This window comes from Myotis yumanensis, unplaced genomic scaffold, assembly GCF_028538775.1.
Source record: "Myotis yumanensis isolate MYYU_CA2020_CCGP unplaced genomic scaffold, mMyoYum1.0.hap1 SCAF_5, whole genome shotgun sequence".
In the NCBI taxonomy this organism is placed as follows: Eukaryota; Metazoa; Chordata; class Mammalia; order Chiroptera; family Vespertilionidae; genus Myotis; species Myotis yumanensis.
The window spans coordinates 30,560,782-30,575,197 of record NW_027223756.1 but is presented as its reverse complement, the minus strand read 5'-3'; the positions used below and the strand labels follow the sequence as shown (position 1 = coordinate 30,575,197).

The 14,416-nt window shown below is 47.7% G+C and overlaps 1 protein-coding gene and 1 pseudogene across 4 annotated transcripts; both read left to right on the top strand.

The window, feature by feature from the left end:
- Positions 1-184: 184 nt before the first annotated feature.
- On the top strand, positions 185-3,935 carry LOC139010451 (oocyte-specific histone RNA stem-loop-binding protein 2-like; annotated as a pseudogene).
- Positions 3,936-4,393: 458 nt separating this feature from the next.
- On the top strand, positions 4,394-13,737 carry FAM53C (family with sequence similarity 53 member C). 4 transcript variants are annotated; one of them, XM_070414909.1, is made up of 5 exons: positions 4,394-4,499; positions 7,866-8,095; positions 8,487-8,544; positions 10,054-10,838; positions 12,028-13,737. In XM_070414909.1, the coding sequence occupies exons 2-5, from the start codon at positions 8,018-8,020 to the stop codon at positions 12,283-12,285; spliced, it is 1,179 nt and encodes a 392-aa protein (XP_070271010.1). In that variant the 5' UTR covers positions 4,394-4,499; positions 7,866-8,017; the 3' UTR covers positions 12,286-13,737. The 4 variants fall into 4 exon arrangements, with proteins under 4 accessions (XP_070271010.1, XP_070271009.1, XP_070271011.1 ...); XM_070414908.1 differs by lacking the exon at positions 4,394-4,499 and adding an exon at positions 4,712-4,955; XM_070414910.1 differs by lacking the exon at positions 4,394-4,499 and adding an exon at positions 5,368-5,655.
- The last annotated feature ends 679 nt before the right edge of the window (positions 13,738-14,416 follow it).

The window sequence follows — 14,416 nt, the reverse complement described above, 5'->3', positions numbered from 1 at the left end:
GGCCAGCGGCTTAGTCAGCCCCGCCCTATACGAGTCTGGCGTACCATTGGCTTTACCTGTGGCCAATCGCCTCGCCCTTCCTGAAATGTCCCTTCGCTCCGCCCCTCGGACCCGGGGAGATTTAAATAGCATCTCGCTAGCGCTAGCGCTGTCCAGTGGTTAATACTTGGAGGAATTAGTTTGGCTGGGAGGTGTTTTAGACGTCTCTTTTTTCCTTGCTTCTTTCTCGTGTATTATAAGAACTTTACCCCTCTTATCTGCTACCCTTCCGCTGGAGATGGAGCATTTGCCGCCGGTGTGGCAGATGCCCGGGCGAAACAGGTGTGTGTATTTATGCTAAGCAGCATGGGCCCCTTACAAGAGCTTTCATGGTAAGATCTCCCGGTTAGCGCGCAGCATCTCTGAGACGCTAAGTTACGTGAGTAAAGGAAATGCCTTTTCAGGGAAAGCAGGGGAGTTGAATTATTTCTTGGCATAATTCTTATCACAATTCAAAGGATCTCAAAATTTGGTTGCTTATGGAACTTTGAACATTAATGAGGTGGTATTAAAAGAATCTAATTTTTAATAAATATTTTATTGATTTTAGAGAGAGGAAGGGAGAAGGATAGAGAGATAGAAACCTCAATAATGAGAGATTTTAAAAAAATTTTTTTTATTGATTTCAGAGAGGAAGGGAGGGGGAAAGAAACATCAATTATAAGAATCATTGATCGGCTGCCTCCAGCACGCCCTCTACTGGGGATCGAGCCTGCAACCAGGGCATGTGCCTTGACCCAGAATCCAACAGATGACCTTTTGCTTCATGGGTCCATGCTCAACCACTGAGCCACACACGTCCGGCAAGAATTTATTCTTAATTTTGGGGACTTGTTTTTAAATACTCCTGTGGGAGTAGTGGTGGGTCTGGATGAAACAAAATTGGCCATGAGTGTTGGGTGATAGGTAACTGGGGATCCATTATATCAGTGCTCTCAAAGTTTAATCTGTATACTAATCACCTGGGGATCTTGTTAAAATGTAGATTCTGATTCAGGAGGTCTGGGTTGAGGCCCAAGATTCTTTACTTCTAGCTGATGCTGATGCAGGTGGTACAGGGACCATACTTTGAGTAGCAAAACATGATGCTATTCTCTTTACTTCTCTGCATATTTGGAATTTTCCATAATAATAGAAAAAATATTTGAAATAAACTTGGAAGCTATTTAAAATACAGGCCCCTAAAATGATGATTCAATAGATCTAGAATGGGGCCCAGGAATTATCGAGGTCCCTGGGTCCTACCCATATAGATGGCTTGCAGACTACACTTTGGGAAGCAAGTCAGAAATGCAACCTTTATCTTTGAAAAACAGTCAGTCAGAAATACAACCTTTATCTAGTTTCAGGATCTTGGTGATAGTAATGGCTTAGAGGTGCAGTATAGTCAGTTGGGTATTGTCCTAAAATACCCTTTTCATCTGTAGAATTTGTTTCCCCAGAAAGGAGCAGTGTGAAGAGTCTTTACCCTGGAGGGTAGAAATGGTGAGTGTGGGAGTCAGTACAGAGCCCTGCCATGCCAGGTGAGTTTGAAAATCACACTGGGGATTAAGGGAGTGTGGGATGAGTTGGTTTCTGCTTTGATAATTATAATGACACTTCATGTGGCCACTATATACTTCCCCGCAGGTGGAAGGTAGAAACAGATGAAATTGTCCTACAGCGGCGGCAAAAGCAGATAGATTATGGCAAGCGCACACCTGGTTACCAGTGTTTTCTGCAGCAGGTCCCCAAGTGAGTGTAGTGGTGGGTAGTCACAAGAGTCTTAGTCAAGTGGCTTTGGTTCAATGTCAGTTGATGGAAATATACTAGAACCTGAGTGCTCTCACAAACTTGGAGTATTACTAAAACAAATTCTCCTGCAACCTAGCCCCAAGGTTAAGTCATACTTAGTCCAGAAGACTTTTTTAAAGCCTATCTTAAAACACACACACACACACACAAAAAAAAAAAACCCTCTATCCATCTTTGCTTATGAAGCTTTTTTCTTTCCAACCATTTTTACCTCATACCCCCAGCTGACTTGGCTAACTGAAATGTATTTACCTAATCACGTGAAAGTTTACATGCACACATACAAACTAAATGTATGAAAGGTAGAATGTGTTTGAAAGGGATGCCAAATACTGTCTTTTATATCTATCTTGACTTCTGAGGGAATTGGAATATCTAATTTAACCTTCCCAGAAGAAAGAATATTGGGAGTTAGGAAGTATGATGTTTAATGTGACTTGAAGATTTTTTCTGTTGGATTGAGGGCATTGATCATACCTAATTCTCAGAGAATCCCTAATAAGTCTCCTGATTCACCATGATAAGCAGTGAGCTGTGCCCCCTACACCTTGATCTCAGTCCGACTCATAACTGTTGTTGCCAGGGCACAACGACAGCCAGGACTTCATCCTCAAACACCAAACAAAAACAGGAGATATAGCCGCCGCTCCTGGGATGCCCAGATCAGGCAATGGAGAAAAGCACTACATTCCTGGGACCCCCCCAGCCAGCCTCTGCAGGGCAGGAGGGCTGAGGGGTATGTGCACTATTCTTGATTTCTTCCTAGAGTGGTGGACTGAGCCCCACCTCTCCCCATTTTGCAGAGATTTAACTTTCACTGGCTAAAAAGGGAGAGTCGGAATGAGGTGCATGCTCCTCTGACTCTGCTGCCTTCCTAGGCAGGGAATGGAGACTCGTCTCTTAGAACCAATGGATTCTACCCCTTTGGATGACCTCCTGGATGACTGGCTCCAGCCCCCGGAACCCTAAGAGAATCTGGATGGAGACCAGAAGGGAGCCCAGGTAGTATCTTCTGCTGAAACCCACTAGAGTAGGGTCAGAGATGGGGTCTGGTCTATGAGGTCACAATTAAGATGGGGTTCAAGCTAGTAGCCCAAGAACAAAAAAGGAAAATGAGGCATCAGGAAAAAATACCATGACATGACTAAAAAAACTTGAGAACTAAAAGTGGCATAAGGATATTTAATTATAGTTTGTAATGGGCTGCACTGGGGGCTATTTTATACTTGATGAAAGAGTTGTAATCTTCTTTTGAAGTGAAGCTTGAGACCTAACTTGCAGGATTTGTTTTTTAACTCTCAATTTCAATGTTTTTCAAATGAGCCAATGCTAACTTAACTTCTTATACTCAATCATTTAACTTTAGTAAGTATGGTTAATAATAAAAAGGGGGATCTAGTGGTGAAAACCAAGGGCTTTAGAGCCTCAGACTGCTTTTTAAAATACTACCTTTGTCTACCACATGGGCAGTCACTTAACCTCTCCAGCCATTTCATGTCAAATAAGATTTTTCCCCATTTGATGATTGTAAGCAAAAATGAGAATACATATTTAAAGTACGTAGCAACTGCGCCACAACAGGAATTATTGGAAACCATATCTCCTGTAACTTCAGGCCCCTGCCAGTTCTTTTGCCAGGGGAAATGGGCAAGGCAAAGGAGATGTGAGGTATATCTTCCCTTGACCCCATTTTCTTACTAAGTACCTAACTTTTCCTCTTCTTTTTCAGTTTGCAGACGAGGTGGCTCTGACTCCTCCCTTCCCAGGCTCTGTGAAGATCCCCACCACTGGTTCTACTTTCTAACTGATCACAGCTACTTATCTGTCCCAGATTTGAGTGGGGTACACATTATTTAGGAAAAAGATACCTTTCAGGGGACCTGTTGCTAAATGTAGTAGTGAGGATTTGCTTACATGACTGTTACTTTCCCATCGATTAAAAATCTAAAATTCTGCCCTACAAAGAGATCACAACACGAAGGCATTGTTTAAAACCTCTCCTTTTCCAAGTTTTGCCTGTCTCTCTAAACCTTCTTTGATTGATGAGACTCAAATTTACGTAAGAACCAGAAACCTATTCCCCAACCTCTTCACCTACTAACGTCTACATTGTCTTCAAAAAGACTTAAACTTTGGCTGTGGTGGCAGTGGTGGTGGTTTAATAAAAGGTGGTTTACTCTACCTGAAGAGGAAATATAGCACCATCCACATCTTTTCCCCATCTGCCCTTTTCCTCCCTCCCCGTCTTAAAGAAAGTGGTCCAGCTGTAACTACCGTACTCCCCGCGACACCCTCCCACGCGGGTTACTGAGCCGCCTATGATGTCATAATCACAATCCCATTACCTCATCCTGTTGAGGGGGGGCGGTGCGTAGAGGGAGGAAAAGAAGTGATCAGCCCTGGGCCCTCCTCAGCTTTACAAAGTTTTTGGCTGAGGGCTAATCATAGAACCAAATGGGAACAGCCCCCCAACTGTAGTAAGTCCTGGGTTTATAAGGTTCGAGCCGATCTGGCCGCTGGAAGAGGGGCTCCTGGGACTTAGAGCAGGCCCTAATCGGCGCTTGGACTACACTTCCCAGAAGCCTTCGCGCCGCGGACGGGTCCTCTGCTGGGGGAATGGGGATTCCTCCAGAGAGGCGGCGGGAGGAGGTGCGAGAGGAGAGCAGGTGAGAGGGACCTTGGCTACTTCTCATTAAGCGGCCCGAGCCGATTAGAAGGCTGTCCGTGGCCCGATGGAGGAATGGAGGACGGGAGCCATAGCTTTGTTTACCTTCGTCTGACGCGGCCTCCCCCGCGGCTTTCGAGACGTGCCTCCAACTGGGCCTGTCCACCTTCTGCAATATTTTGCAGGGGGTGACTCCATAGTGAGGAAACCGCCCTCATCCTCAAATCAAAGAACCGGGCTCCTCCCTGACACCACTACCTAAGAAAGGCTTCGAGGGAGAAGCGACGCGAGTCTCGAGCCCCCGCGGACAGCTCGGGGGGACTCGGTGGGCAGGAGAGGTTCCCCCACTCTCCTGAGGGGCCCGTTGGTTCGCGCCGGCGCCTTTTAAGGGCACCGTGGGGTGAACGGAGCGCTCAGAGCTGCTCCGGCCGCGGCCCTGGGAGCTGGAGGAGCCGCGGTAGGTGGCGGAGGGCAGGTGGCGCTCGGGCCTCGGGGCGGGCTCCTCGGCCGGCCCTCCCTCTTTCCCTCTCTCCCTTCCCCCAGCCCGGCCCTCCCGCGCGCCTGGGCCTCGCCGGCCGCCTCCGCGGGGAGAGCACGGGACCCGGTGGGGGAGGGGTGGCGGAGCGCTGAGTCCCAGACCCTTCCCATCCCCTGCGTCCTGAGTTCGCTTCCGCGGCCGGATGATGGAAGCTCATTGGGAAGAGAGGAGCGACAAGCCCCCCCTCACCCCCCCGAGCGAGCCCTGGCGCCCCCATAGGGGCCCGCGGACGACCCATGCCCCACCCCGCGGGGACAGGCAGGGCAACCGAGGGGGAGGTTGGAAATTGGAGGGGGGGGGGGCTAGCCTCTTGCTTCTTCATCGGGGCGGGGGGGAGGGGTTCGCCCCACTTGTCGCCCCTCTCTCCACCAGAGCCATCCGGGGGAAGAGCAGTCAGACCCCCGCTTACCTGTTCATGCACCTCCCTGCTTCCTCCTGTTTTCCTTCAGTCTCCCCAAGAGGGTTGGGGCTGGGACCCGAGGGAAGGTCCCCGGAGGATTTGTGACTCGCCTCCTCCCCATGAGCCTGACCTGATGCTGGGTTCTCCGGGCTTCAGCACGACCTCAGCATCCCTGCAACCCCGAATGTCAGGGGTGACTGCCATCCAATAGGGCGCGGGGTGAGGGTCCGACCTTTATTTCGGGGGGCGGATGGTGTGGGGGAAGCCTGGATGGAGAGCTGGGCCTGGTGGGATGGTGGGGAGGGCCTAGCGGCCTGCTGCTCTCTGCAGGGCTGAGCCCCGTGCCAGTTCAGCTGAGAAGTTTTAACTTGTTTAAGTGAACGTGCAGGGCAGTCTCTGCCCCTCGGAGACACAAAATGGAAGGGGAAGGAAGGCGCAAGAGAGGGCTTCTTGCACTTTTTCTCTCTGCCTGCCCGAGAAAGAGGAGGCCCCTCGCGGAGCTGGTTTGCCTTCTTTTGTGTCCTGGTTGGATTCCTTATGGCTTCCGTTCTGTTCCCCCTCTCAGCCTGGCCTGTTTGAGGAAACTCAGGCGGAGAGGATCAGTTGCGTGGTAGTAGTTGCATTGTTCCAATTACCGCCGTGTGTGGCCACATCCCAACAATTAAAACGCAGAAGAAAAAAGAAAAAAAAAAAAACATGAAATCACTCTCTTCACTTGATCCCAGAGAGGACTGGGAGTTTGCTGTTGGGCCAAATGCCTCATGAAAAGCTTGCAAGAGTTTTGCTTCACACTCTGCTCCTCATGACTGGTCAGCCTGTTGTCAGCCTGAAGCCTAGGGTCTCTGGGGTAAACGCCTGCAGTTCGGTTTCCTCTCTGGTTCATCTTTGAGGGTAGAGTTAAGAAACCAAGAGCAGAAGTGATAGAAGCTTTAGCCTCTCCCACAAGAACACAGTAGGGGAAGCGGCTGAAGAGAGCTCTCAAGAAGCTGGAACTTCGCTCAGGGTTGTAATAATTATGCGTGAAAATGATAGTTAACTATAATGATGATTGACTACTCCCACACCTTTCTTCCAAAACAACTCCCAAGTATGTCCACGTGTATTTCTTTGCTTTTCCTTGTGGCCTGCCTCCCTCTGTGGTGGGAGTGGGTAGAGATGATCCCTTTTTTGTAAAAGTAGAAAGTGATCTTGCCCCCAAGGTCACAGAAGAGCCCTTTTGGGCTTCTGTCGGTATCGAGGTGATGGCGGTTGGCATCTAATCAAATAGATATACCTGGTCGCCTTCCTCTTAATGTTATCATCACTTGTGGCAGCCTGAGGCTTTGTAGAACAACAAACAGGAGGGATGAGAAACAGCCTATGTGGACTCCTGGTTTGTACAGGCCAGATGGTATGCTTCTTACATTTTGGTATTGTCTGTTATGTTGGATGTGACAGATTAAGATTATTCAGCCTGTTTTACATGGGTAAATTGAGACTAAGACAGGTTAAATGATTTGCCAAAACTGCCACAGCAAATAGGATCAGGATTGAGATTTCTAGATAGTTTATTCTCTCTACTAGCAAATGCTACATATACCCTCTGGTGAGCGTCTGTCTGCTTGCTAGTCACTTCTGGGAATAGGCAGAATAGTATGAAGACACTAGTAACCTCCCCTCCTCCCTTGAGTAATTACGTGGGCTTAAAGCCTGTTATCTGATAGAATTAGTTTGTTTTTACCAAAATTGACCTGAGAAAGAGTCTTGATTAATTGTATTAATGGTTTTTGAGTCAGATCAGGCTAAAAACTTAGTTGAATAAAGTCACAGAGTTGTTTTTAACATCTATAGAGTTGAAATGTAATTGGAATTACCCTAGTACTATTTCCTTTTCCTCTTCTCATTTTATAAGAGAATATATACAGTATCTGTTGGAAAATTATATCAGCTGGTCAAGCTAAGGAAGAACTTAAAACCTCATTGACTCTTGTCTGAAGCAGAAAGTCATTCCTACAACCACTGCTCCTCCTGTTCCCTATTATTATTTCTGTAGTCTAGGTAAAAGGTACCTCTCTTTGCTTCTGATAAAGAAAATATTGGGCTAATCAGGATGGAAATAACCATTTGGTCATTCCTCTTTCTCACCTGAGCTGTTTTCTAAGTGGTGCCTGTATTCTCGGTAGACAGCAGAGCATGAACCAGGTTAGGAGTGGCAAATAGTTTTCAATTTGCTTGCCAACTTCAGTTCATTTTACTAGATATCTGAACTGCCAAGCTTATAATGTGTCTGAGGCTATGTTTAGGCTTAGCAGGAAAAAGCTGTGATCAATTAATGATGTCTGCCAGAGGCCTGGCATAGGGATGCTGTGCTATGTGTGCCATGCATTTTCCATCTCTGGACCAGGTACATCTCTAATATCACTTGGGGCTGGTCCCTCTGTAATTGGCAGACTCAGCAGGCATGACTGGAGAGGGAAGTCCCAATGGTGCTAGAATGGTGCTGCAGTGGCAGAAGACGGCTCACGAGTGAGGTCTGGAAGAACAACAGGGAAGACATCCATCATTTGCTCCAAAGTGTGCAAGTCAGATCCTGGGGAGAATCATGATAACCCTGATCACTGAGCAGCTACAGAAACAGACTCTGGATGAGCTGAAATGCACACGCTTCAGCATCAGTCTGGTAAAAGACCAGTCTTCCTGCTTCTCCACGACCCCCTCCCCCTTTTTACAGAGGCTGTTTGTTGCTACTACTTCACCCTTGTCCTATGCCATATGAGTCATGGTACTTATACTGGAAGAGTCCACTAAAAGCTCAAGAAACCCAGCCCAAAAGGAAGGGAGCAGGGATTTTTCCACTGATAGAGAAGGGACACCAAAACTTGGGTGGAGAAGGGTTTGAAATATTGGAAGATGTGCATTATTTTACTCACTAACTTTGGGAAGACAAGAAGAAAACACTTAAGAGTCCCTAACATCCCTATAGCCCAGGAATTGCAGGGGTGAGCTGAACAGAGCTTCTTGGAAATCTGTGTCCTGAACCTGAATCATGATGGATATTGTCTCTCTCCTAGCCTTTGCCTGATCATGCAGACATCTCCAACTGTGGGAACCCTTTCCAGCTTGTGCCTGGTAAGGTATTGTGTATTTGCATATATGTGTGTATTTCCATGCTTCCATCCACATATTTCTTTCATTGGTTTCCAGTGACCAGGACTAGGTAGCCTACCTCCCTAACATTCTTGCCAGGGTCACCTTCTGAGATGGGCACTTGTCTCTGTTTTACATATCATTATGTAATGTTGAACATTTCCTTGATTTACATTGTTGCATTGTATGTATGTACCATAGTTTATTTAACCAGTCTCTTATTAATGTACATTAGGTTATTTCCAAACAAGACCATAGTGAATAGCCTTGTACATATGTCAGTCATTTTACACATGTGAATGTGTATCTGAGGTATAAATTATGAATTATTCAATCAAAGGGTCTGTGATCATGGGGGCAGGCATCACTATTGTACAAGCAGAACTTTAACCCATGATGCTGGGCTGCTGTGCAGCTCATTTTCTTTTCTAGGATACCTGGCCAGGGAAGTAAGTTGGCAAAAGCGTCTTCATTTAATTTCTTCCTCTGATTTATTAAATACTTGCTGTGAGCCAGGTATTATGTTCTAAGTACAGAATAGGATACATGGTCCCTGCCCTCATGGAGGTTAGTAGGGGGCAGAACTGTTGACTAAAAATGTTAAGTGTGGGTTTTCTCCATCAAGCATGACTTCGTATACTTATCAGTTGTTCCAAATATCTAGTTTCTGCAGAATGCAGTCAGCTAGCCAGAGGAGCTTGGAGTAGGTCCTTTGTCTCTTAACGAGCTGCCTCCCAGAAGACAGAGTTTTGGTTAGAATTCAGTGAGGACCATTCATTTTAGTCCATTTTCTCTTCCACCCCTCAGTCCCCCAATCTGTTTGAATTTCAGAGCAGGCCTATGGGAAAAGAGTCAACATATTTGGGTGACCAGACGCAGGAACACGAGTAGCACAAAGTCTTAGGGTTTCCCAAGCATGGTTCCACTATCAAAGGCCTTTTGCATCCTGTTTGCCCTCCCTAGCAATAAAAGTGATCTCTTACCTGTTTGATTACCTCTTACTCCTTGGTAACCCTGACTCCTGTTTTGGTGCAGTTGAGAGTTGGAAAGGGGAAAGGCTAAGGAAGGAGAGGATAGGCCAGCTGGGCGGTTGGGGAACAAAGTAGATCTAGGTTGAGTGGAGTGAGGGATGAGCAGGGCACACAGACACAACGTTTGTTTCTATTGTTTTACCTTTGAGAGGGAGTGGCAAGGCGCTGTATGAGAGTGTATTTTCAATTTCATGTGTTTCGTCGTAATGGAGGCAGAATAGCATAGCGGTTAAAAGACCTAACTTTAGAATCAGACAGACCAGGATTTGAATCCTTTTTTGGTCATTTGATTGCTACATGACTTTGGGCAAGTTACTGGACTTCCTATCTGTGAAATGGGCATAATAATAGGTTTTTGGGAAACCTCACATAAAATGTTCATTACATTATGAGCACATAGTAAGCTCTTAAAAATATATTAGCTATCATTAATATTATTTTTATTATGAATGCCTTCCAGAAGGTGCTTCCTGGAGGGGCCTGCCCCACTGTTCCTGTGCCGAGTTCCAGGACAGCCTCAACCTCAGCTACCACCCGTCAGGCTTGAGCCTGCACCTCAGACCACCCAGCCGGGGAAGCTCCCCACCGGAGCAGCCCCTCTCCCAAGTTCTAAGCCCTGAGCCCCCTGACCCAGAGAAGCTTCCTGTGCCCCCCACCCCTCCATCCAAGAGGCACTGCCGCTCACTCTCAGTGCCCGTGGACCTGTCTCGCTGGCAGCCAGTGTGGCGGCCTGCCCCCTCCAAGCTGTGGACTCCCATCAAGCACCGAGGCAGTGGTGGAGGGGGTGGGCCGCAGGTGCCTCACCAGAGCCCTCCAAAGCGGGTCTCCAGCCTCAGGTTCCTCCAAGCTCCCAGTGCCTCTTCTCAATGTGCCCCAGCCCACAGACCCTACAGTCCACCTTTCTTCAGCCTGGCCCTGACCCAAGATTCCTCTCAACCCTGCGCTGCCTCCCCCCAAAGTGGCTCCTGGGAGAGTGATGCTGAATCCCTGTCCCCTTGTCCACCCCAGCGTCGATTTTCCCTATCACCCAGCCTGGGCCCACAGGCAAGCCGCTTCTTGCCTTCTGCCCGGAGCTCCCCTGCATCCTCCCCAGAGCTGCCCTGGCGACCCCGAGGCCTCCGCAACCTTCCTCGAAGCCGCTCACAGCCTTGTGATCTGGATGCCCGAAAAGCTGGAGTGAAGCGGCGCCACGAGGAGGACCCCCGGCGGCTAAGGCCTTCCTTGGACTTTGACAAGATGAATCAGGTGGGACCAGCCGGATTAAGGAAGCTTGAATGGTTGAATGGGAGCAGAGGGACTGTGTTCTCTTTCACTTTTAAGCTGCCCTAGTTCCATGCCTTCCTGGCAGGGCCTCCCCCAGAGCTCCTTTCTGTCTGAGCTTTCACTAGAGTGATCTACCATCCCAGTTTGCCCAGCACTGTCCTGGTTTTAGCACTGAATCCTGAAGTCCCATGTCCTGTGAAACTCCTCAGTCCTGAGGGTTCCAGAGAAACTGGGGTGAGACCCATGTTAAACGTCCCAATAGGGATTCCCAGGTTGTTTTGCTAGAGGCCCTTTCCCTCTACTCAGAACGCATCAGCCACAGAGTGCCATCATCATTGCCCCACCCCCTCCTTGTGCTCAAGGATGGTTTTGCCACTTGCCCTTCACTGCTTTAAGTGGGTCTGGGAGAGCTTAAAACAGGCTGCTGCAACATTCATCTGTTCAGCAAATGTTTTTGACTTCCCAGTATGAGTGCAGTTGTCTTATACACTTGCCCACTTTTTCATATTCTTCCTACTATACCACTGGGTCACAAACCTCTTTGCGAACTTACACACTTATTGATAGTCATCCATCTAACCCAGTGATGGCGAACCTTTTGAGCTCGGAGTGTCAGCATTTTGAAAACTCTAACTTAACTCTGGTGCCGTGTCACATATAGAAATGTTTTGATATTTGCAACCATAGTAAAACAAACTTATATTTCTGATATTTATTTTATATATTTAAATGCCATTTAACAAAGAAAAATCAACCAAAAAAATGAGTTCACGTGTCACCTCTGACACGCATGTCATAGGTTCGCCATCACTGATCTAACCAGTCGGCAAACATTTTTTTGTATACCTACTATGTACCTGGCTCTGACTGTATAGGCCCTGGCATTACAGTAGTGAAATAGGCAGATGATATTTCTGCCCACATGAAGCTTATAATTGAGTCTTTAATTTTGAATCGGATAGAAACTGAGATCTCTCCTCAAAGAAATGTTACATGGTTACTGAATTTTCTGAATTTTATCAGTGAGTTCATAAACCTCACCTTAAAGCCTAGGATTCCTGCCTTAGAGGGTAACTAAGGGACAGGACACTTTGAAATACAGCTTGGGCCAGGGTGCTCTGGGATGTTATTATCTTCCTTTGCCTTCTTAACTTTGTTGTTTATTTGACAGAAACCATACTCAGGAGGTGTCTGTCTCCAAGAAACAGCCCGGGAAGGCAGCAGCATCTCTCCACCGTGGTTCATGGCCTGTAGCCCCCCACCCCTCTCTGCTTCCTGCAGCCCCATTGGGGGTTCCTCCCAGGTGCTGAGTGAAAGCGAAGAGGAGGAGGAGGGGTCCGTGCGGTGGGGGCGGCAGGCGCTGAGTAAGCGGACACTGTGCCAGCAGGACTTTGGGGACCTGGACTTAAATCTGATTGAGGAGAACTAAAACTGAGAGGCTACTACTTCCTGGGGCCACACAGACTGACTCTCTTACGGCTACTAACAAGTGTCGAGGCTCCAAGACTGGGGGCCCAGCCTGGGAATGGGGATGAGTGGAGGGCTCCCACTCAGGGCAGCTGGAAATCTCGCTCCAGGAAGCTCGACCATGCCGAGAGACTGGCCGGGACAAGATAAACAGAGCTGGTGGCGGGAGGGACAGCCCCAGAGCAGACCCTTCCCATGGCGGCCCTGAGTGTGAGTATCCCTGCCAATGAGAAAGCAATGGGCAGGGAAGGAAGGGGTCAGCTGACCCCTGCTCGGGGAATTTCACTAGCCCCTTTGCTTCAAAGGGCACTTGTGTCTTAGAATTTGGCCAGGGTGGGGGGTTCATTCAGCCTCCTCGGAGAAATTGTGTGTGAGTGTGTGTGTGTGCTTGGGAGTATACTTGAGGACAGGTGTAAAGGTGTGTTTGCGTAGCCTTAGGGAAGGAAGGCAGTTGCTCCTTAATAGTAGAGCATCATGATACCCCCAGGATCTTGAGTTTTCATGGGACAGTGGGCTTGTTCAAGAAGTCAAAAGGAGGGCACCAAGTTTTTCTTTTTCCTAAGTAGCTTTGGAACCAGGCTTATGATCCATAAGCACCACTGGCTCCGCAAAGGATTCTGTTTGGGGGTACTGCAAGCTCTTTTAAGTGCTGTGACCTCAGCCAATGGTTTTTTCCTCAGGCCCACCCCCCCCTCCCCTAGATAGATTTAGTGTTGGGGCTGGAGAGGGCTCTTCACATTGATTCTGAGCTGGCCTTTTCTTCTTATTAGATTGCCTAGGCTGTATACCACCTGCCTCTCTCACTCTCTAAGTAGATGCAAGCACATGTGGGTAACTGAGGCAGGGTTGAAGGGCTTCATCTCTTTCTTTCCCTCTTTACTGATGGGACCTTTTTCCCCTCACCCTCTGACCTTTGATGCATTTGGACTGCTGACCATTTAAAAGCAGCCTGTGATTGCTTCTTTTGTAAAGCAAGCAAGCAACCTCCCTCTACTTTAGCTGTTTGACTATTTGGATTTTCACATATTGGGCTTACCCAGAGTGTAGCGCATCTCTACAGGGCTGTGGTTGACGCTGGGTAGACATCTGCATCTGTGTTGTGTGTGTGGTGTGGCTGACCAGTAGGTGAGTATTCCTGCGTGTGTGAGTGAAGCCACTCCCAGGCTGGTGCTCTCCTCCTGTGCCCGGTGACTGCCCAGTGGCAGCTTTAGCTGCCCTTCACTCCCACCTGCTGCCAAAGTCCCTGTGCTAATGGGATTACAAATACAAAAAGTGGAAAAAAAATTTTCGTAAACTTTGTTTTATATTAAAAAGAAATCCATAAGTCTGTGTGTGTGTTAAACATGAGGTCCTGCCTCTGTGGCCGTGTTTGAAAAAATAAAGTTTTATTAGAATAATCCATTTTCCCAAGCAACCTTGTGTATTACAGTGTCTTCTTCCCATCACCACAAAGAGGCAAAGAGGAAGCAGGGAGAAGGCCACCTAACTCTTCCAGCCCCTTCCTCTCTACGGCATGGCTGGGTCTTTGCCCTTCAAGGGCAGTATCTGGTCCGTAGGTCCTATGTGGCCACAGCAATCATATCCTATGGCCTAGGCTTCTGTTAAGGCCTGGGTTATTTCTGGCAGTCTTGATTGGTCTCTGTCTCCTCTTCTCAACTATCACTCTCACTTCTAAGAGATTGAAGTGAAATGTTAATACATTCTAGCTTCCTGAGAATGCTTGATGGTATAGGCAGGGACTTGTCTAGACTGGTTTGTAGGCTTTGGGTAGTGGGGAGAAGTCATGATGGGAGACTTGACCAGGAATCTTTTTTAAAAAGATGGAGATTTAGTCATCAGAATTCAGATTTCAAAGACTTAGGTAATTTCTGCATCTTAAAAATAACTACTTTTGTAAAATTATCCTACCAGCAGAGCTTCTCTTTTGCCCTAGAAGGTGGTATTTTCCCTGATGCTTCCATTGAATGTTCATTTGTGGAAAGAAGCTGTGTGGTTCACTCTTTCTTTAGATCTTTCTATTCCACCCTTTCTTCTTCCTACGTTAGCATTCTTCCAATGTGTGTGGGTGAAGTGTAGCTGCTTAGAGATCCAGG